Here is a 23,132-nt window from a genome sequence, read left to right as displayed (position 1 = left end):
CACCTGGAAGATCCCCGGGGTGCCTTTGGCCGCCAATTTGACTTTCGCTTTGGGGACTATGTATTGTCACAATAAAAATGTTTCCAGACTGAGAAGGATGGGAGATGCTCAGGCCTCCTCGAGAGCAAGCAGCAGCGCCCGCCAAGTTCAAGGCCGCCCTCCCCTCCCCCCCCCCACCCCGCGCGCGCACACGCGCCCCGGGCCGGGCGGGGGGAAAGCGGTGCAAAAGCTTCTGCAGTGGCTGCTCCTAGCGCGCGTGTGTGAACTTCCTGCTCCGCGGCCCGGGCGAGGCCGAGAGGGCGGAGCGGGCGGGTGGGGACCAGCTCCCGCCGCCGGGGACGCCGCTGCCGCCGCGCCGGGGAACGCAGACTGGCGGCTCCGCGCCCCGCGCCCCCGCCTCTCCTCCCCGCGCCGGGCAGCGGCGGCGCACCCGGCCCGGCCCCTCCGGAAGCGGCTTCGGGCCGACGCTGGGGTTGCATCCTCGCTTTCGGGGCTCTTCTGCGGCTTTGGGGAACCCGGCGCCGCGCGCCTGCCCTGGTCCCGCCCTGTGCCCCACTCCCGCGTCTCACACCCCCCTCCGCAGCTGGGGCCGGAGGGTCCCGGGAGAGAAATAAGACGGAGGAAACCACGAAATCAGGTCCAAGGGGAAAAAAGAGAGACAAAGGGATGGATTTCCCCCCTTCAGTTCTTGGAAACAACTTCCAGAGGCTCCAGGGAAGGGGAATTTGATAACCATGTAAGTTCACCCTTAGATGTAGCCCAGGCCTTGTCTGGCCCTTGGCCAAGGGCGTGTTTGCCGAGCCCAGCTTGCGAGAGGCGCTTTTACAAACTCCATTTCTCTTTCAGCTCGGGCGTCTGTCTGTCCCCCCTCCCGCCCCTCTGTTCCCCCCTTTATTTTTCTTCCTCCTTGCCTTCAATTCTTTCTCACCCTCCCTCCCTCCCTCCAGTTTTCCCTTGCACCACCCCGCCCCTTTCCTCCCCTCCCGCCAGGACTTCAGTTCCACAGATTCGACTTAATCGTACTATGCATGCTGTCATAGGGCCACCCAAAGCCCCTCTCCTCTTCTATTATTTTCTTCTTACTCCTTCCTCTCCCACTCCCCATTAGGAAGCCAATCTGCATATTTAAAGTCTGTCTTTCCAGTCCACTTTCTGTGTTCAGTACAGTGTTGTTTTGAGCTTTAATTACATAAAAGTATCCTCAAAATTTATCCCATCATTTGCATTTTTAATTCAACATTGCTTTTGAAACTTTAGTGAGATATAGTTGACATACAATAGACTGCCCGTATTTCACGTGTACCTTTTTGAAAAAGATTGATTGATTTTAGTGGGGGAGGGGCAGAGGGAGAGAGAGAATCCCAGACCTACTCCCCGCTGAGCAGGGAGCCCAGAGTAGGCTGGATCTCCAGACCCTGAGATTCTGACCTGAGCGAAATCAGGAGTCCCACACTTATGCTACTGAGCCACCCAGGAACCCCTCACCCGTACCTTTGGTAAGCTTTGACAGGTGTGCCTCCGTGGAACCACCACTGCAATCAATATACTGAATATAGTCCTCACTCCCCAAATACTCCTACTGTCCCTTTATATTTTCTTTTCCGTGTAGCTCCCTGCACCTGCCCCTTCCCCAGACAACAATTGATCTGTAACCACAGATTAGTTTGCATTTTCTAGAATTTTAATAAATGGGATCCTGGATGCTACCCTCTGGTTTTGTGTGTGTGGCTTCCTCCGTTCAGTTATTTTGAGATTCATTGATATTGTTGCGTGCATCAATAGTTTATTCTTCTTTATTGCCAAGTAGTATTTCATTGTATATTGTGTGTACATAACCACTGAATACTGTGTATTCTACGATTTATTTATCCGTTCACCTGCTGATGGGCATTTGGGTTCTTTCTCATTTTTGGCTATTCCGATAAAACTGTCATGAGCGTTCATTTACACGTCTTTGTATGGAGATAGGCTTTCATACCTGAGAGTAGAATGGCTGGGTAGGCATATGTTTAACTTTTAAAGGAATTGCCAAAATATTTTCCAAAGGTTGTACCATTTTATGTTCTCATAGTAGGGCATGAAAATTCCAGTTCCTCCACATCCTCACCAGTGCTTGGTATCATTTTTTTAAACCCATTCTAATAGATACATCCTTGTTATTTTGTTGTGGTTTTTAATTTTCATTTCCCTAAGACTAATGAAATTGGACATATTTCAGATTTTATTATTCATCTGTATCTCTTCTCTGGAAATATATCTACTCAAGTCTTTTGCTCATTTAAAAAATTAATTGAGTGTATTAGTTTCAGGTATACAACATAGTGATTCAACTTCTCTGCGAGTTATGCTCTGCTCACAAGCATAGCTACCCTCTGTCACTATACGCTGTTCCAGTATCATTGACTATATTTCCTATGCTGTGCCTTTTATTTATGTGATTTAATCATTCTGTAAATGGAAGTCTGTATCTCCCACTCCCCTTCACTCATTCTGTGCACTCCACCATCCTCTTTCCTCCAGCAACCATCAGTTTGTTCTCTGTATTTGTAGGTCTGGTTCTGCTTTTTGTTTGTTTATTCATTTGGTTTTTTTTAGATTCCACATATAAGTGAATAAATGTGGTATTTGTCTTTCTCGGTCTGACCTACTTCCCTTAGCGTAATATCTCCTAGGTCCGTCCATGTTGTCGCAAGTAGCACAGTCTCATGCCTTTACTATGGCTGTGTAGTATTCCATTGTTCTTTATCCATTCAAATATCAGTGGACACTTGGGTTGCTTCCATATCTTGGCTGTTGTTAATAGTGCCACAATGAACATAGGGACGCATATATCTTTTCATATTAGTGTTTTCATTTTGGGGGGTAAATACCCAGTGGTGGATCATATGGTATTAATATTTTTAATTTTGGGGAGAACCTCCATACTGTTTTCCATAGTGGCTCTACCATTTACATTCCCAACCAACATTGCATGAGGGTTTGTTATTCTCCGTATCTTCACCAATACTTGTTACTTCTTACTTTTTTGATTTTAGCCATTCTGACAGGTGATATCTCATTGTGGTTTTGATTTGCATTGCCCTGACGATTTGTGCTGTTAAGCATCCTTACATGTGTCTGTTGGCCATCTGTATGTCTTCTTTGGAAAAATGTCTATTCAGGTCCTCTCCTCATTTTTTATTTATTTATTTTAATTTAATTTAATTTTTTAGAAAGGGAGGGGAGAGGGGAAGCAAAAAGGGGGGGGGAGAGAGAGAATCTCAAGCAGGCTCCACACTGGGTAGAGCAGGGCTTGATCTTACAACCTCTAGATGATGACCTGAGCTGAAATCAAGAGTCAGATGTTTAACTGGCTGAGCCACCCAGACACCTGTCCTTTGCCCATTTTTAATAGGATTGTTTGTTTGTCTGTTTTGGTATTGAGTTGTATAAGTTCCTTACATATTTTTTATATTAACCCCTTATTAGAGATATCACTTTCAAATATCTTCAGTAGGCTGTGGGTTTTTTGTTGTTGTTCTGTTGATGGTTTTCTTTGCTGGGCAAAAGCTTTTTATTTTGATGTAGTCCAAGTAGTTTATTTTTGCTCTTGTTTCCCTTGTCTTAGGAGACAAATTTAGACAAATGTTGCTATGGCCAACGTCAGAGAGATTACTGCCTGTGTTTTCTTCTAGGATGCTTATGGTTTAAGGTCTCACGTTTGTCTTTGTTCCACGTTGTGTTTATATTTTTGTGTGGTGTAAGAAAGTGGTCTAGTTTGATTCTTTTGCATGTAGCTGTCCAGTTTTCCCAGCACTATTTATTGAAGACACTGTTGTTTTCCCACTGTATGTTCTTGTCTCCTTTGTCATAGATTAATTGACCATATAAATGTAGGTTTATTTCTGGGCTCTCTATTCTGTTTTATTGATCTGTGTGTCCATTTTTGTGTCAGAGCCATACTGTGTATCTTGAAATCTGGAATTGTGATGTCTCCAGCTTTGTCCTTTTTACTTTGGCTATTTGGGACCTTCCATACAGATTTAGTATTGTTTGTTCTAGTTCTGTGAAAAATGCTGTTGGTATTTTGATAGGGGGTGCATTGAATCTGTAGATTGCTTCAGGTGTATAGACATTTTAACAATATTAATTCTTCCAATTCATGAGCATGGAATTCTCTTTCCATTTGTTTGTGTCATCTTCAATTCCGTTCATTAATATTTTATATTTTTTGAGATTACAGGTGTTTCACCTCCTTGGCTAAGTTTTTTCCTAGGTAGTTTATTCTTTTTGGTTCAGTTGTAAATGGAATTGTTTTCTTAATTTCTCTTTCTGCTACTTCATTATTAGCATATAGAAATGTTACCAATTTTGGGCATCAGTTTTGTATCCTGCAAATTTACTGAATTCATTTATGACTTCTAGTAGTTTGTTGGTGGAGTCTATAGGGTTTCTATGTATAGTGTCATGTCATCTGCAAAGAGTGACAGTTTAACTTCTTCTTTACCCATACGGATGCCTCATTTCTTTTTCTTGTCTGATTGCTGTGGCTAGGACTTCCAGTTCTATGTTGAATAAAAGTTTGACATTTTTTTCTTTTTTCAAAGATTTATTTGTTTATTTATTTGAGAACAAGCAAGCAAGGGGAGGGGCAGAGGGAGAGGGAGAGAGAGAACCCACAAGCAGACTCCCCGCTGAGCGCAGAGCCCGACGTGGGGCTTGGTCCCAGGACCCTGAGATCATGACCTGAGTCAGCTGCCTAACCAACTGAGCCACCCAGGAGCCCCTGCCCATTATTTTGTTTTTATTGGGCGTGTGTCATCTTATTATCGAGTTTTTTATTATGGTAAAATATATGTAACATAAAATCATTTTAGCCATTTTTAAATGTACAGTTCAGTAGCATAAAGTATATTCACAATGTTGTTGATCAACGATTCCCACTATCCATTTTCAGAACATTTTTTTATCATCTGTTCTACACAGAAACTCTATACCCGTTACACAACAACTCTCCAACATCATAACTCTATCTGCTGACCTCTATGGTAATTCTATGACTGACATTTTGAGGAACTGCCATATTTTTATACAGAGGCTGTAACATTTTACATTTCTACCAGCAACGTATGAGGGTTTCAGTTTCTCCAAGTCAACACTTCATATTTTCCATTGTTTTTGAAAGTAGCCATCCTAATTGGTGTGAGGTGGTATTTCATTGTGGTTTTGATTTGCATTTCCCTAGTGATTAATGATGTTGAGTATCTTTTTATGTGCTTACTGGCCATTTGCAAAACTTTGGGGAAATGTCTCTTCAAATCTTCTTACATTTTTGAATAGGGTTATTATTGAGTTTTGAGAGTTCTGTATATATTTTGAATATAAGTACCCTATCAGAAATATGCTCTGCAAATATGTTCTACTGGCCTGTGCTTTGTCTTTTCATTTCGTAACAGTGTTTTGAATAGAGCAAAAATGTTCAATTTCAATGAAGTCCAATCTATCATTATGCCCTTTATGGATCATTCTTTTGGTGTTGTATCTTAAAAAATCTTTGCCTACTTTTAAGGTCACAAAGGTTTTCTCCTACATTTTCTTCGGAAGTTTTAAGTTTTACATTTAGGTTTCTATTCCATTTTGAATTAATTTTATACATGATGCAAGGTATACATGTTAACTTTTTTTTCCTATGGATAAACAAATTTTCTAGCCACATTTTTTAAAAAGACTATACTTTCCCCACCTTTGCACTTTTCCAAAAGTCAGTTGTCTGCATATGTGCGATCTATATCTGGATTCTATTTTCTGTCTCATTGAGCTCTTCGTCTGACTTGATGCAAATACCATGCTGTCCTGATTAGTATAGATTTACAATAAATCTTGAAATCAGATAGCCCACCAAATTGTTCTTTTTCAGAGTTCTTTTCTAGGACTTTTGTATTTCCATAGGAACTTTAGACTTAGCTTATCAGTTTCTCCAAAAGTCTGCTGGGACTTTGTTTGAGGACGCATCGAATGTGTATACCAGTTTGGAGAGAAGTGACACTTTAGCAATATTGAGTCTTATGAATATTGTACATGTCCCAGTTATTTAGGTCTTCTTAAATTTTGCTCTGTGATGTTTTATAGTTTGAGCATACAGGAGTTTGGCGTCGCATCTTTTTTTCAGGCCTATTCCTAAGTATTTCATATTTTTTGTGTGATTATAAATGTTATTTTTAAATTTTAATTTCTGACTGTTCATTGCTAATGTATAGAAATACAATTGAAATTTTTATATTGATCTTGTATCTTGGATCCTTGCTGAACTTATTAGTTCCAATTACTTCAAAAAATAGATTTCTTAAGATTTCCTACAAAGACGATCATATTCTCTGTGAATAAAGGCAATTTTATTTCCTTCTTCCCAGTAGAATCTTTTTATTTATTTTCTTTACCTGATTTCATCAGCTAGGCTAAAATCAAGTTTGAGCTCCAAAGGGAGACCATCTAGCTCACTGTCTGTTTTTACAGATGAGAGAATGGAGGATCTGAGGAGAGAAAAGCATTGCCTTCGACCACACAGACAGTTAGAGGCAGATCTACTGCATAGCTGTATGACCCATTCACAGGCAAGGGGACTTCTTTTTTTACTTCCATTCCCCCCCCCCCTTTTGAAAGATTTTATTTATTTATTTGACAGAGAGAGAGAGAGACAGCCAGTGAGAGAGGGAACACAAGCAGGGGGAGTGGGAGAGGAAGAAGGAGGCTCTCAGAGGAGGAGCCTGACATGGGGCTCAACCCCAGAGCTCTGGGATCACGCCCTGAGCCAAAGGCAGACGCTTAATGAATGCACCACCCAGGTGCCCCATCCATTTCCCCCCCTTAATGACAGAGGCATGGCTTCGGTGCCGCAACACTGATTCAAATCCCTGAGCTACCATTGACCTGCTGTGTGCCCTCAATGAGCACAGTGCTTATATCTCCCTATTGTTATGGCCCCACCTGTAGAACGTGGTTAATAATACTCACAAAAAGGGTTATGATGAGGCCTTTGCACCTCACTTGCTTCCTCTTGTTTCCAGCTTTCAGATGCTGTGTTGATGGTCACCAGTTCCCACAGAGAAAGCAACAGAGCCGGAAGGAAATAGAAGCCATGGCCATTGACTATCTCCTTGGGATCCAGGGGAAAAGAATTACGTATCTTTGTTGCTCTTACATTTTCATCCATAAAGTGGGACTCTTGGCCTCATGGACACTTGTAAGAAATGGTCAGTGTTTGTTTTTTAATTAATTGATTTATTTGAGAGAGAGTGTGCGTGAGCAGGTGGAGGGGTAGAGGGAGAGGAGAGAGAGAACCCCAAGCAGACTCTCAGCTGAGTGTGGAGCCTGCCGTGGGGCTCATTCCATGACCCGAGATCATGACCCGAGCTGAAACCAAGAGTCTGATGCTTAACTGACTGACCCAGTAATGGTCAATGTGTTAAGAAGTTATAACTCTTTTAAAAAATTTTTTTTACTTTAATGATTTTTTATTATATTATGTTAGTCACCATACAGTACATCCCCGGTTTCTGATGTAAAGTTCGATGATTCATTAGTTGCGTATAACACCCAGTGCACCATGCGATACGTGCCCTCCTTACTACCCATCACCAGCCTATCCCATTCCCCCACCCCAAGAAGTTATAACTCTTAAGGAAATCATTTACTAAGTCATCTTGGGCAAGTCATGAGCATTTCTCAATTCACTTTGCCTATCTGATAATGAGAGATAGTGTTCTTTTTTTCTCACAGGGTTATTTAAGGTTAAGCAGTTCGTTGTGTATACGACGTTATATAAATGCGCCCTACTCGAAAGCACAGAGGCAGAATGTTAAGTATATTAAAGGTGGAGATGCACTGGAATTTTTTTTAAAGATTGCATTTTTTCAAAATACGACATTCACAGGGGTGCTTGGGTGGCTCGGTGGATTAAACATCTGACTCTTGGTTTTGGCTCAGGTCATGATCTCAGGGTTGTGGGATGGAGTCCTGCATGGGACTCTGTGCTCAGAAGAAGGTTTGCTGGAGATTATCTCTCCCTCTCCCTCTGCCCCTCTGCACCTCCCCTTGCTTGCTTGCTCTCTCTCAAATAAATAAATAAAATCTTCTTAAAAAAACCAAAATACTACACTCAGCAAAGAAATCAAATGATAAGAAATTTCTTGAAGCATGAAACAATCCCACCTGCTCCAACTCTCTCTACCTGCAGACTCACTCCCTATTTAACTATTTCTATTGTTAGTTTTTCAGATGGCTTCCTTCGTTTCATTAAAAAACTATTCTTATACCAATGTTTTTTGGATCTCAAGAGGAAATATTATCAGTTGAGTTATTGCTACAATGTATAAGGATTTTCCTCACTCTTATCACATTCCTGTCCCAACAGAAGAGATTTTTACTTCTTCTATTGGTTGCCTTGGCAATTCAAAAAATACATGCATCCCTCTACTTCTTATTTTATCAGCCATAGGCTATATCTTTTGATTCTCCACTCTGGAAGGGGAGGATACTTACCCTCTATACTTCTCTTCATTTTTTTTTAACCTCTCACCTCTCTTCCTTTGGTGTTTATTCTTTGTACATTTTCCAGGGTGATAATTTTTACAGTTGGTTCTGTAACCAGAATGATTTATTCTGGCATTTCTCTCTGGTTGATTTGAACAGTTGAGAATCATCTCACAGTGTTTACATTCTGGTGACTGTGTACAAGTTGTCCTGTGCAGGCCCAGGCACGTATTAGGATTCTCTTTCCTTCTTGTGTGACTTTGGTTGTTTTGGTTTTTGGTGTTTCTGCTTACCTTCTGGGTGCTAAGACTCCCCGTTTCTTTTTGGTGGTGCCAAACACATGTAGGCACGGATCCAAGCACCCACACTCATTGCTTGCCAGGCAAGCCAGTCAGTCTCATCCCTGGACCTGGGCCAAGGCTTAGTGCAGGAGCCATGGATGGGGACCAAGCAGCTCTCTGGCTGCTCGGGTGAATGTCGTCACCCTGCTCACCCTGCTGGAGCTGTCCTGCAGGCGACTTCTGAGTAGACTGAACTAATGACCACCTCCTGCGTGCCACCATTGAATGAATGTTTTCGTACAAATCCTTAATCTACCTTGGAGTTGATTTTAGTATGTGCTATGCATCTGTACTAGTTAGCTCTTGCTGTGTAACAAATTACCCACCCCCCCAAATCCTTAGAGGCTTAAAAAACTAATTATAATTTATTTTCTCTTGGTTTTTGTGGGTCATGGATTTAGCCAGGGGACAGTGGGGGTGGCTTGTCTCTGCTCATAAGGTTTGGGGCTGACTCTAAGGCTGGGGCCTCAAATCATCTGAAGGTTTGAGGAAATCATCCAAGGATGGAGAATCTGCTTTTTTTTTTTTTAAATGCAGGGCTTGAACTCAGGATCAAGACCTGAGCTGTGATGAAGAGTCAAACAGTTAGCCAACTAAGCCACCCAGGCACCCTGAAAATCTGCTTTCAAAGTGATTCACTTGCATGGCTAGTTAGTTGGTTCTAGCAAGCTGGTTTCCTTTTCATTGGGCTTTTCCACAGGGCTGCTTGAGTAACCTCATGACCTAGTCACTGGTTTCCACCAAAGTAAGTCAAGAAAGAGAGTGAGAGAAAGAACGAGAGAGAGAGAGAACAACAGGCAGAGGTGTATTCTTTTTATGATGTAGCCCCAGTAATCACAAAGCCCCACTCCATCACTCCCAACACATTCTGGTTGTTAGAAGCAAGTCGGTGAGTGTTACACACTTTCCACGTGGGGGAGTTAGGTTCCACCTGTAGGAGGGAAGAGGGTCATAACTAGCAGATATACAGTTGACCCTTGAACAACATGAGGGTTAGAGGTGCTGACCTCCGTGTAGTTGAAAATCTGCATAGAACTTTTGACTCCCCCAACACCTAACTACTAATAGCCTGCTGTTGGCCGGAAGCCTTAACGATAACATAGTCAATTAACACACGCATGTTGCATGTTGAATGTATTCTTATTATGTATTCTTATTATGAAGTAAGCTAGAGAAAAGAAAATATTATTAAGAAAGTCCTAAGGAAGAAAAAATACATATAGAGTACTGTAGTGTATTTATTAAAAAAAAGAAAATCTGCACATAAGTGGACCTGCACAGTTCAAACCCATGTTGTTCAAGGGTCAAGTGAATTTAAAACCATCACAGAAGCCGACTTGTGTTTCGTCTGAGCTCGCAGACAGCAGCCACCTGTTGAATGCTCTATCATTACCACGCCAATCTGAGCCATCATCATTTGCATTTACTAAAATCGCATATAAATTTGGGTCACTTCTGTTTTCCAGCCTGTACTGGCATCGCATTTTAGGCCACTATTTCAGACAAGCTGCTCCCCTTGAGCAAAGGAAGAACTGGGAGAGAACCTCTCTGGTCCCTCAAGGGGCAAGGCTGAAAGAGGAGAAAGACGTGGAAGAAGAGAAAGGTGTGTTACAGAATAACAGAAAATATACTGCTTTTTTCGGTTGTTCGCTGGGGAGAGGAATTAGTTGAGATGAAGCCCTGCGCTCAGGTCTGACACCAAAGGCCCTCCTCCTGCTAATTCAGACATGGGGGGGGGGGGCGGCAAGTGCTACCTCCCACAGAGGGTGCCTCTGGTGACTCTAGAAGGACGTGCAGATAGAGTTGTCTTTTCAACACTGGGGACCCTTGAAGGCTTTGGTGGACACTCAGCTCCGGGCAGGCTGTGACCACATGGGCACAGCCTGGGGGGGTGGGTAGAGCCCAGATATGGGAATGGGTATGGCAAGCAGCAACCTTGATTGAACAAATAATAGCGAGACTAAAACAAAATTACTTTTGAAAGGAGCAGGAACTTGGACTTGTTCTTCATTATTGCCCTGAAGGCCTGTTTGGGTGAGCAAGACGGAGCCCAGCAGGAATTTCCAGACAGGGGCCATTTCTGGAATCAGGCAAGAATGGTCTCCTGTGGCAAGGGCGCCCATTCCTGGTGAAGCACATGTGGCCCTCACCCTGAGGTCCAGGGAGGTACAGGGAGGGGCGTGCAGACCCCGCAGGGACAGGTGAGCAAGATTCGCTCAGAGAATTAGGATGCTGGCCATCAGCTGCATTTCAGGCCGGGATCCAGGCTCACCAGGAAAAGGGTGAAATAGAAATCAGAAAATCCTTGCCTTTGGAGCAGGGAGGGCTGCATTTCACACCAACTCTGGCTTAGAAGACAAGAGTGATGCTGGACGCCCCCTGCTGGAGAGGATGTTGCATCTCATGGGTGGCCAAGAAGGAGGGCTCCTCGCCTCCAGAGCCAAGTGAATTGAATCTCAAAGACCAGGCTTGCGGGGTGGAATCCCCTCACTCACCCTCTCTCAACACCCCACCAACACCTACTGATCTCTAGAGCACAGGGGCCTTCTTCCACCTACAAACAGATCAAGTTTGCACATGAGTCTTGGCCCCTGGACTCACCAATTATCAGCTCAAGAAAGCCCTGAGTGGAAAATTCAAGAGGACCATGCTGGCTTCAGTGCCTACAGTTCTCTTTATACGCTGCCGGGTCTGGGTCTCGGGCCCTCTATTTCTAAGTACGGGCTTTGAGACAGTGGGTCTTGGCGGAGTCGGTCTTGCTTTCACTCACAAGAGCAGTGATGGTCTCTGATGGCTACCAGCATCCAAACCCGAGTGTCCCCTGTGAAGCACTGGAAGAGAGAGGCCAAGAGAGGCAGTATACCCGACCTGCTGGGGGTCCGTTGCTGGACAACAGGATCAGAAAAGACCACTGCCCACCAGAATAGAGCTGTTCATAAAATCAAGCGCACAGGCTGAAAAGTTGAGTTTTGTCAACTAGGAGGACAACAAATTGTTTTGACAGCCAGACCGGGGGATGGCTTCCCTTACGTCAGATTCAGATCGTCACTGCCACCTGTAGGGTTTTTGTCTGCTCACTGGTCTTGTTTTAACCTCACCCGGAGCCCTCTGCTCCAGCCGTGACATGGGATTAAGCCCCACCCTTCCACAAAATTAAGACAAGGCTATTTATGTGTGTTAAGATGAATTGAGACCATAGCCAATGGTAATGATTTATTTTTTAAAGCATTCGTTTATTGTGGGAAAATACACATAACATAAAACTTACCATAACATAAAACTTTTAGCCATTTTCAGTGTACAGTTCAGTGGCATTAAGTACCTTCACACTGTTTTGCAACCATCACCATTCTCCATCTCCAGAACTTTCTCATCTTTCCAAACGGAAACTTTGCACCTGTTAAACAGCCTCTCATTTCCCCATTCTACCCTGTATCTCTATGAATCTGACTATTCTGGGTACCTCATATAAGTGGAATTGTATAGTCTTTGTCTTTTTGTGACTAACTTATTTCACCTGGTGTCATGTCTTCTTTCAGATGTCTATGCAGGAGTGGAATTGCTGGATCGTAGGGTAGTTCTATTTTAAAGTTCTTGAGGAACCCACACACTGTTTTCCTTAGTGGCTGAACCAGTTTCAACTCCCTCCAACAGTGCATGAGGGTTCCCCTTTCTCCACATCTTCGCCAATGCTTGACATCTCTTGTCCTTGTGTTAACAGCTATCCTAACAGGTGTGAGGTGGTATCTCATTGTGCTTCTGCTTTGCTTTTCCCTGATGATGAGTGGTCTTGAGTGTTTTTTCATGCACCTGTTGGCCATTTGTATGTCTTCTTGGGAAGATTGTCTATTGGGGCCCTTTGCCCATTTTTAAGTTGGATTATTATTATTATTATTTTAAAAGATTTATTTATTTATTTATGGAGCACATGCACGAACTGGGGGGGAGAAGGGGACAGAGGGAGAGGGAGAGAATCCCAAGCTGACTCCGTGCTGAGCTTGGAGCTTGACGCATGGTTCAGTCTCACGACCCTGAGATCATGTCCTGAGCCAAAACCAAGGGTCAGACGCTTCACCTATTGAGCCACCCAGGTGCCCCGGATTATAATTTTTTTTATTAAGTTTTAAGATTTCCCTATATATTTTGGATATCAGCCCCTTCTTAGATATATCGTTTGCGGATATTTTCTCTCTTTCCGGAGTTGCCTTTCCATTTTGTTGACGGCTGCCTTTGCTGTGCAGAAGGGGCTTTTAGATTTGATGTAGTTCCCCCTTGTTGATTTTTGGTTTTGTTGCTTGGGCTTCTGGTGTCATCCAAACACGTCATTGCCAAGAACAATCCCGAGGAGCTGTCCCCTGTGCTTTCTTCTATGAGTTTTATGGTTTCAAGTTTTACATTTAAGTCTTTAATCCAACTCAAGGTGATTTCTGTGAGTGGTGTAAGACGGGGGTCTAATTTCATTCCTTTGCATGTGAATATCCAGTTTTCCTATCACCATCTATCAGAGACCGTCCTTTCTCGAGTATTCTTGGCTGCCTTGCCAAATATTAGTTGACCATATACACCTGGCTTTATTTCTGGGCTTTTGATTCTGTTCCATTGGTCTATGTGTCTGATTTTAATGCCAGTACCCTACCGTTCTGATCACTATAGCTTTGTAACATAGCTTGAAACCAGGCAGTGAGATACCTCCCTCTTTGTTCTTCTTTCTCAAGGTTGCTATGGCTCTTTGAAGTCTTTTGTGTTTCCACATGAATTTTGGGTTTTTACTATTTTGGTGCAAAATGCCAATGGAATTTTGATAGGGATTGCACTGAAACACTAGATCATTCTGGAAGGAATGCTTAAACTTCTAATGGTGACTGATGAACACAATGGTGAGGGGGAGAGGGACTTCAGACTCATCTAGGCCAGGTTAAGACCTTTAGAAGGTCTGTCTCTTGGCTCCACATGCTTGCTTCTAAGGGCTGCTTTCCATCGTTGAGGCTGAAAGCCTGCAACCTACATGCTATGACCCCCTGACTTTTCTCCCCTACATTTCTTAGGCTTCCTGTTAGATTCCACCAAAAAGAGGCCCTGGGAGGAGAGCAGATGGCAAGGAAGAGAGATAAGGATCCATTTCAACAGGTGTTGGAAGTTGCTGGTGTGGCAATGGACATGGAGCCCCGGTCTAGTTCATGCATCTGGTAGATCCAGAACCAACCATGATGGTGTCTTCAGTGATGCAGCAGGAAGCAGATGCCCCTGGGGCTGGAATGCACCACAGAAGCAGGGGTGGGGGGCAGCATATAATCACTGAATTTACCCTTTTAGCTCTTCCTTACTTTTGTAGTCAGTTCTCCGTGTTACATTCCCCCTGCTTGAAATACCTAGAATGGTAGCAATTATCCTGCCTGGACCCTGAATGGCATCCTTTCATGCAGTTTAATACAAAAAGAACATCAAACCTTAAAAAACTTTGGCGTGTATGCTTCCAGACTTTCCCCCTAGGATTTTACCATACAAATGATTTAATACTGTGTGTATTTACGGAAGTATTATCATTCATGTGCATTCTTCCACAACTTGATTTAAAAAAAAATGACAACCAGTCTTGGAGTTCTCGACATGGTGTTGTAAATATGAGCTTATTGCATTTAATCGATGCCTTGTGTTCTAGCAGCCATTTATCTACCGATGGCCATTCAGGTTTTCAACATGTCTGCTCTTAATAAGGCGCTGTGCTGAACATTCTTGAACGTGCGCCCATGTTTCCCTGTGGTCATTAACCAGACGTGGGATCGCAGAGTTGAAGGGTGTACACATTGTAGATTTGACTACAGTTTGCCCGATTGTTCCTCAAAGTGGCCGTACCGATTTGCACTCCCACCCAGGGGCAGGAGAATGTCCTCTCCAATTCTTGCTATTTCCCAGCTCTTTAGTTTTGGGCAGTCTGGGGGATGAGACAGTATCTTGCTGTTGCTTTAGTTTGCATGCTCCCATGGACTCATGCATTGCAGCAGCATCTGATAGGTTGACAAGGACTCCTGCAAATGGCAGAAGTGATTGCTCTTGCGAAGCCGAGTGACTGCTGCTCCCTGGCTTTCAGGGGGCAGGTCTGTGAGGTGGCTCTTTTGCTAACAAAGTTGCACCAAAAAGCTCCCCATGATTTCTTGTGCCATCAGCAGTCGGCTGAGGCTGCTGTTAAAGGGGAGGGACAAAGCGCCAAGCCTTTTTTGGCCACGTGTGGATGTGTGTGGTACCTAGCAGCGAGTGGCAGCACCGCCCCCCCCCCCCGCCCTACCCCGAGCAGTGGATGGACTGCTGAGTGCCCAGCAGTGGCCAGCCGCTGTGGAGGGCAGGGGCAGATAGAACAGAAAAGGAGTCCATCAGCTACACCCTGGAGGACACACAGAGCAGCAGGTTTGCTGGAGAAAAAGTGGTGGGCTTTATTGAGAACCAGTGACACAGCCCACTGCCAGAGTTAATTAAATGTCATGGACACTGGACAGTTTTCACCTCTGGATTCCTTCTGATGACATGGAATCCTGTGATACATTTTAGATTCTGAAAGGCCCCGAGCAGAGTCCAGTAGGAGTGCTGTAATCTCTCTGCTTCTAGAAAACAGAAACAGAAAACAGGACAAAGAAGGGAGGGGGAGAGACCTGAGAACCCTTATGCTTCAGTTCTGTTTTGTTTTGTTTTCTACAAGATGCTCCTCAGGAAGCTGAAGGGATCATCTTTCTTGCAAACTTCAGTTATATTCTGGTGGGAGAAGAATGAACTCAAGTTGAAATCCAGGCTTTGCCACTTTGTGCAAGTTTCCTAGCGCCCCCCCCCCAAAAAAAAACCCCACCCCAGGCTGAAATTGCCTCCCACCTGTCCTTGAAGCCTCTTGCTTGCTGTTCATGGTAAGCAGCACCGGGCTGGAAGTCAGGACCAGGAATGGTAGCTCTTGTTTTGACAGAAACTCACCGGGTAATTAGCAAGCTCTTTCAGCTCTCTCTCCCTCAGTTTCTCAATCTGTAAAAGGGTGTGATCATGCCTGTACTACTGGCTTCTGTGAGGATAAAGACGGCAGGAGGTGCGAAGGCTTTGGTTAAATACTGCTGCATTGCACTTAGCCATCAGGTGTAAACTCAGGTGTGCCAGAAAGTGTCCAGCCACAAACAACCCTAAACTAGTTTTACTCTAGATGCAGAAAGAATATGTTTTTACGGATGAAACCGGTTGTCCAGAACGATTTCTGGCCTGTCTTCCTGGGATGCTGGGCAGCAGGGTCAGAGAGAATTGTGACAAGAAGGACAGACACTGAAGACCAGTCAGGTGTCCTCACAGGTCCTCCAGGATAGCGCAGCTCCAGGGGGCTCCCTGGCGCCACCTGGTGTCCCGTCCCCGCCACTGCCCAGAAACCACGTGTAAGAAACTGCTTACAACCTAACTACGCACCCTGGTTTAGACCAGTTCTAGCCAATGGGGGAGGGGGAGGCGGGGCAGGGGAAAGCCAGAGTCCAATCGCCTCCTGTTTTCCGGGGAGAAGGCGGGGCTTGGGATTTACCACGTTGGGTTTGTCCGCAGCGCTAATTACTTTTTCCAAAGGCTGGAGGGCTTCACTCCGGCTGGCGCCGCCGCCTCGCGCGCTCCTGCTCCGCCGCGACCGTCCGGGGGGCTGCTCCTCCCAAGTACCATGTGTGACGGCGCCCTGCTGCCTCCTCTCGTCCTGCCCTTGCTGCTGCTGCTGGTTTGGGGACTGGACCCGGGCACAGGTAGCGCTCCCTCGCCCACCGCCCCCTTCTCGCCCGTGCCTCTCGCGGCCACCTTCCTCCTGCCCTCCCAAGGCGTCCTGGCGGCCCCCGCCTGCCTGCGCGGCCCGGGTCCGGCGGCGGACCGCTGACAGCGCTCGGGGCCGAGGGGGAGCGGGCCGCGGCCGGAGGACCGGGCTCCAGGCGGCTCCCGGGCGGCCGCGCAGCCGCCGGGTCTCCGGGCGCGGATGCCGCGCCGCCGTCCCCGGAGGTGGTCGGGCGGCCGCGCTAGAGCCCTTCCCGGGTGGCGCGGGGCCCGGGCGGAGGAGCTGGCCGGCACGGAGGTGCCGCGGCGAGGGAAGGGAAGGGAGTGCCCGCTCGGGGCCCGTTGTCCCCGTGCTGGCGCGGCGTGCCCAGCGCTGGACCCCGTGCGCGGCGGGCGGCCGGAGGGAGGGCGGGCGGCCGGGCGGGCCCCGCCGCGCTGACGCGTCTCTTCTCTCCCCGCAGCTGTCGGCGACGCGGCGGCCGACGTGGAGGTGGTGCTGCCGCGGCGGGTGCGTCCCGACGACGTGCACCTGCCGCCGCTGCCCGGCGCCCCCGGGCCCCGAAAGCGCCGGCGTCCCCGCTCGCCCCCCGCCGCCCCGCGCGTCCGGCCTGGCGAGCGCGCCCTGCTGCTGCACCTGCCGGCCTTCGGGCGCGACCTGTACCTGCAGCTTCGCCACGACCTGCGCTTCCTGTCCCGCGGCTTCGAGGTGGAGGAGGCGGGCGCGGCCGGGCGCCGCGGCCGGCCCGCCGAGCTGTGCTTCTACTCAGGCCGAGTGCTCGGCCACCCCGGTTCCCTCGTCTCGCTCAGCGCCTGCGGCTCCGGCGGCGGCCTGGTACTGCCTGCGCCCCCTCCGGGTCGGCCCGTCGATCTGTCGTGGCGCCGGGGGTGGTCCCCAGGGCAGGTCGGGATGGGGGTGGCGGCGCCTTGGCGGGAAGTTCAGCCTCCAGGGGTGACCTCCCGCCGTCCGCAGGGAACCTCCCCTCTTCCCGTCCGACCTTCCAGAGGGTCTCTGAGCAAAGAGGGTGCGAGGGGAAGCGTCTGATTGTCCAGTGCCTTCCACTAGCTGTACCGAACCTCTGAAGTGTACGGGGACTGTGCTGTTCTGGGGTTGCATAGGGGGAGACGCAGCAGGCCGGCCAGGGGAGCACAGGTCCGGCGGGGGTGAAACCTGTCAGGCCCCTAGACCCTAGACCAAGAGGCACACTTCCCCCACATTTATTTGCATCTGCACAGGTGTGTTGTGTGCGTGTCATGGGGAACACCTATAAGTGTATATCTCATCTGTTCTTGGAGGTGGGGGTAGGGTAGTGAGCATTCACCTCCCTTCTGTCCTCTTGAGTCTTTCTGTACCCGGAAGAGGAAAGCTTGTTGGGGTCCCCTGACAGGTTACTAACCTTCTCTTTTTAGTTGAACCGTGAGAACCAAGAGAGGGGGGTGTTCATACTCTTGTTCCCTTATACCAGGAGCGGGTATGCGTCTGGCAGTCATGCTCAGCCAGGCTTGAGGGCTGCTTACATTGGTGATAAGACCCTGTTACCGTCCCCAGAAGCTCCCTTGCGGAGGGAGTAGCTGCCACACCCCCCGCACCCTGCCCGGCTACATTTGAAGCACCTGTTCAGTGCTCGGAGGGGCAGGGGGAAGTTCTGGTGCATGTCTGCCCTGCTTGTGCTCACACTTGATCCCTGTACGCTGTGCCCAGGCACATGCTCCTCAGCTTCTCCATCATGCCCCCTGGGAGTGCACATGGCCGGCAGGTGGGCTGCCCCCAGCAAAGCTTGGTATAGGCTCAGAGCATGAAGCGCCCGAGTTGTTTCTGTGTCTTCCGTCCTGATTGGCCTCTGCGGAAGCAGTTTCTGATACTCTTTTGTGTCTGTTCTTCCCTGGCAGAAGAAACTGCTTCCTGCACCTCCGCCTTATCTTGCTCCACCATCTAGAATTCTCTAGCCCTTACCCACATCGCATGCAACAAGTCCTAGAGAATCTGCAGCAGAGCCAGAGAGCCTGGGGGTCCAAGTCTTTATGTAAGACTCCTGCTTTCTTCCCAGCTTCGTAGCGGAACTTCGGGGAGGGGGGGTAATTTCCTGGGATTGGCTTTCACTAGTTCTCCTTGCAGGCCTTTTCTGGGTCCTGATCAGAATGTGATCTACTTTTGCTGGGCTGGGAGAAATTGGCGTCTTCGGTTAAACAAGGAAAATGGACCGTGGAGGCAGCCTGTTAGGAACTAATGTGGAACAGGGGCAGGGAATGTGTGCTGTGGGTGAGGAGGCTTAAGGAGGAGTGAGAAAGGCTCAGATCACCGTAGGACTCGGGTCAAGGCTGTATCATGTTCTGGGAGGGACTGGAAGGCCCACATCATTTTTCCTGTTTTTGCCAAAGTGTTTAAAGTCTAGGTCACATCACTGTACTGTACATGGAAACATCTGAATCCCATTTGCTGCGGTTTGGTGAGTTTCTCTAGAGGTCAGAGTTTATACTTCTCGGTGTAAAGTTTCCAGTGAGGAGCTATCTGTGAAGGAGCTGAGGGTGGAAATCTGGATAACATTGGTTCCAAATCCTCACCGAGTTGAACGCGGGGCCCTCTCACAGACGGCATCGGAGCTGTGCGAGGAGGGTTCACTTGAGTCCTCCCGTGTTCGGGGAGACTGTGCTTCCCTTCGGCACCATGTGAGGGCGCTGTGCTTTAGATAACGGAACCCCGCCAAGAGTCTGCGTTCAGCCCGTCCCCGCTGCGGGGGGACCTCTAAGACTTCAGATTCTAAAATTCCTGCAGGAGCGGACGCTTCTGGTGTTTCATCTGCTCTGCTCATCCTGTTGGTGTGACCTAAATGTCGGACACTTCTTCCTGAGTGCCCTCCGCAGAGGGAGGGCCGAAGGCAGGCAGGAAGAGACAGCGTGGTGACTCGGAGTGGACCTCTTGGTCGCGAGGTAGTCCTGAGACATGTCCGGAACGGAAAGCAGCGGGAGCTCGGGCTAGCCAAGTTGGCACGGCACTCTACCTCACTTTGAATAGGGTTCTCCAGCGCGCTCGAGACAGTTCAGCTGGGTGGTAATGTTGTGTTAGTCACTGTGGACTCAGATGGCAGCGCCGGAAGTGGGATGGGGGGTGTGTGCGGGGTGTCTGGCAGGACAGGCTCACCTGCAAGGTGTGGGAGAGGGGCGGTAGCCAGTAGGAGAGTTTTGATGTCCACAGGTGGGAGCATTCGCAAGCCGCCTTGGATCTAAAGATCAAGTCGAGCCTGGGGTTGGCAAACTTCTTCTGGAAAGGACCAGATAGTAAATATCTTAGGCCCTGTGGGCCATATGGTCTCTGTCATGGTTAAGTCCACACTGTCCTTTTAGCGCAGAAGTGCCGTAGACAGTGAACAAACAGATGGATGTGGCTTTATTCAATAAAACTTTATTCCGACGTTGAGTAGCAATTAAATCCTGATGCATCAAACATCTCCCGAGGGGCTTAGCGGGGAGTGGTGCAGGGGAACGTGGGCTCTGGTCCCTGTGCGTGGGTCTGTGCCGTCTCCAGAGAGGTGTGGTATCTGTTTAAAGCAGATGCATAATTAGAGTAGATCATTACTTGTTTATGGGGCGTGAAGCGTAAATCTCGTGTTCCATTTTGCCTCCGCTGCTTTTGACTGTGGGCAGAGGCGTGGGCCTGTGGTGTTCTCCCTCTCCTAGCTTGAAAAGCTGTGCAAGCTGCACTTCTTGGCTCTTCAGAGACCCTAGGTGCAAGTATTAATTGTTTTCTGTTTATGCTTCTTCATTTTATTTACGTTTCAGGGAGTCCTTAGACATTACGTAAGTCTTTGGAAGAGTTTCTATAACCGTGTAATTTCAAAGCAGTGAACTTTGGGTATGTGAGGCAGGTATTTCCACCCCCAGAGAATTTATGCAAGTTTGGATCGGCCGCCTCCTGTGATGGGGCCAGCTCACGGAAGGCCGGCAGGATTGGAATCAGGTTAAACTTCACCCGAGCAGGCAGCAAAGAGGGAACTTGAACGGAGAGAATGAGGGTCAGTGTCTGAAAAAGTCTGAAATGAGTGGTTGAAGGGGCTGTTTTCCATCCCCACACATGAGGCCAGAGAGCAGGGGAGGCTCAGAGCATAAAGGTTTGGTCTGCTGAGCAGTGGCCGTTCTTCCTTAATGAGTGTAAACTCAGCAGAGTCCACCCAGCTGACCCTGTCCCTCCCTTCTGGGCTGAGGCCATGGCCTGCCAGGAGCGCTCGATGAGACAAATGTTGAGATCAGACAGGACACCCGGAGCTCTGGGCTGTGGAACTTTAAGAAGCCATACCCATTTGCCAGGCCACCCCAGAGGGACTGAGAGAAGGTTCCTGGCATGCTTTCCCTGAAGTCACAGCCACAGTCCACAGGATCCTTGCTTGGAGTCTCTCTCATCCTGGTTGGCCCCTGGGGTTGACCTTATGGCCCAGGCCAACCTGGCTCTGGCCGGTCAGCTTGATTGAAGCACAGGGGGCCAGCTTGGTAGCTGCTCCGGAGCTTTGCAAGAATGCTCATCTCTGTTCCATGGGGGTAGACTGATAGGAAGAGAGTGGGGCTGGGGTCAGACAGTCAGTGAACAGGCAGCTTGCAAGAGTTGGAGGACTTGGTAATCAAGAGGGCAGCCTGTGTTTCCATGACGACTCTGAGGAAGGGGGCAGGTTTGGGAGGCTGCTGTCTCTCCCTTTAGAATTATCAAACTCTCTTTTGCTTGACTATAAAATTGCCCAGCTTTTTAATACAGCATCACTTGATTGCATACAGCCAGACAGGAATCCCCTGTGGCAAAACTTGTACGGTATGGAGACCATTGGGAAGAGAGCACGTAGACCAAACTACAGTGTCCTGCACCATGATATTGTGAGAAGCACAGAGTCCTACGAGAGTTATCACTCAATGTTACTGAAGAACTCATTACCGTGTAAATGTATTTGGAAAATGCACACACATTTTTAAAGCCTCATAGAAAAATAGTTGAGTGGCTATTAAGGAAAGTAAAGAAAATAGGGAAAAGACAATGTGAAGTTTGGAGGCGTGGAGGATTTGAAGGGAAGAACTTGGATGGGAAAATTCTAACGTATCGCACCTCTTCCTCTGGAAGGGTGTTCACGTGGCCTCACAGTGACTTTCTGCCCCCACCGCTAATGGGCACCATGGAGGCCATGCACCTCTCCCCGGCGTCCTACCTACAGTCCGTAACTAGATTTCCGCATCGGAGCTTTAATGTAATTGGCAACATCGTGAGAAAAGAAAAAAGTGCAAGATGGGATGATAGACCGAAGATGTTTTAGACTGATTGCATTCTTGGGGTTTATTTCCTGAGCTTTGAAATGCTGCAGCTGCGTGGGTTTGGACACGTGCACCGGGGGACGGTGTTGCAGCCGGTACGTCGGAGGGAGCCACGCACAGTTGCTGCTGATCCTTTCCCCGTGCACACGTCTGCACGCGTCTGCACGGCCACGTTCTCGTTCTTTAGGAAATGAGGCTGCACGGGCGTTTGGGGCTGTGATCCTAAGTGAGCCACCTCCTCTGATCGGTCCCGTCTGCAGCCCCAGGAGGGGTAAATAACATCAGCCTCGTGTGGCTGTTAATAGAATGAAGTAAGATCAAGTCTGTGAGATCATTTAGGGCGAGCCTGGCACAATAAGGCAAAAATACATTTCTTCTGTTGCCCTCTGGGGCCCAGACTTTTCCAGTTATAAATCAACCAATCAGTCAGCGCTGTTGACTAAATGAACAGATCATTATCACACACCTGCCCTGGCTGGGACACTCCGGTGGGTTTGCAGCAAGCCTCAAAGAGGAATACAGTGTGGGCCCTGTCTCAGAAGGCAGTCCAGATTCGCCCAGGAAGGAAGGTACCCTGGCGCCTGCAGGGTGGCTGCGGGGTAGAGCAGGGGTGGCCCTGGGGTGGGGTGGGGTCAGGGAGAAGGATTAGAACAGCAGGGGGTGGGAGTGATGGCAGAGCCTCCAAGGCCAGGTTCTTCCCTAGATCAGGGGCCCACGATGTGGCTGCGTGATGGGGATGGGGGCGGAGATGATTATTTTAGGAGATGGTAGGAGAGGAACTGAACAGACAAGTGTGTGGATTAGGTGAGGCCAGACCCTGGGTACCAACCTAAGGCATTTAGAATTTATCAGAGAGCAGTGGTTCTCCACTTTGAGCTGGCGTCAGCGTTCCCCGGAGGGCTCCTTACTCTCGTCGCTGGGCCCGTCTCCAGAGTTCCTGACCGGTCTGTCTGGGTGGGCCCGAGAGCTTGAATCCCTAACAGGTTCCCACGTGCTGCTGCTGGCTTGGGATCACATTTTGAGGAACACAGGTCTCGACGCAATGGGGAGCATTTCTGGCTGTCGACTGGGGGGGTGTCCCTGGTGATAGCAGCATGGGGGCCACTGGAGGAGGGGGGCATTTGGAAGCGTGACGGGACGAGCCTCAAGCCTCAGGTTGTGGAAGTGAGAAGGAAGATGTCTACGCAAGAGAGATTCTGAAGGAAGAGCTGACAGTCTTTGTGACTGACTCTA

The 23,132-nt window shown here is 48.0% G+C and overlaps 1 protein-coding gene and 1 long non-coding RNA gene across 4 annotated transcripts in view; both read left to right on the top strand.

Moving 5' to 3' along the window:
• Window positions 1–267: 267 nt before the first annotated feature.
• LOC123790789 (uncharacterized) lies at window positions 268–14,527 on the top strand. Of its 2 annotated transcripts, XR_015722119.1 has the most exons (5): window positions 268–736; window positions 6,493–6,590; window positions 7,044–7,229; window positions 10,316–10,452; window positions 13,895–14,527. It is a non-coding gene; the product is annotated as an uncharacterized LOC123790789 (long non-coding RNA). The 2 variants fall into 2 exon arrangements; XR_015722118.1 differs by lacking the exon at window positions 10,316–10,452 and having other exon boundaries at window positions 278–736; window positions 13,895–14,520.
• Window positions 14,528–16,437: 1,910 nt separating this feature from the next.
• Window positions 16,438–23,132, top strand: part of ADAMTS17 (ADAM metallopeptidase with thrombospondin type 1 motif 17) — a 336,180-nt gene continuing 329,485 nt past the window's right edge. For both annotated transcript variants that reach the window (XM_045795391.2, XM_087856712.1), the window contains exons 1-2: window positions 16,438–16,594; window positions 17,078–17,448. In XM_045795391.2, coding sequence (XP_045651347.2) covers window positions 16,516–16,594; window positions 17,078–17,448 — 450 coding nt within the window. In that variant the 5' untranslated portion in view covers window positions 16,438–16,515. The remainder of the gene's footprint in view (window positions 16,595–17,077; window positions 17,449–23,132) is intronic.

The sequence above is a fragment of the Ursus americanus genome, chromosome 28 (assembly GCF_024610735.1).
Source record: "Ursus americanus isolate L20-20 chromosome 28, mUrsAme1.1.p, whole genome shotgun sequence".
Lineage (NCBI taxonomy): Eukaryota > Metazoa > Chordata > Mammalia > Carnivora > Ursidae > Ursus > Ursus americanus.
Note: the sequence above shows the minus strand (reverse complement) of the source record. Positions and strands in the feature narration are given on the sequence as shown.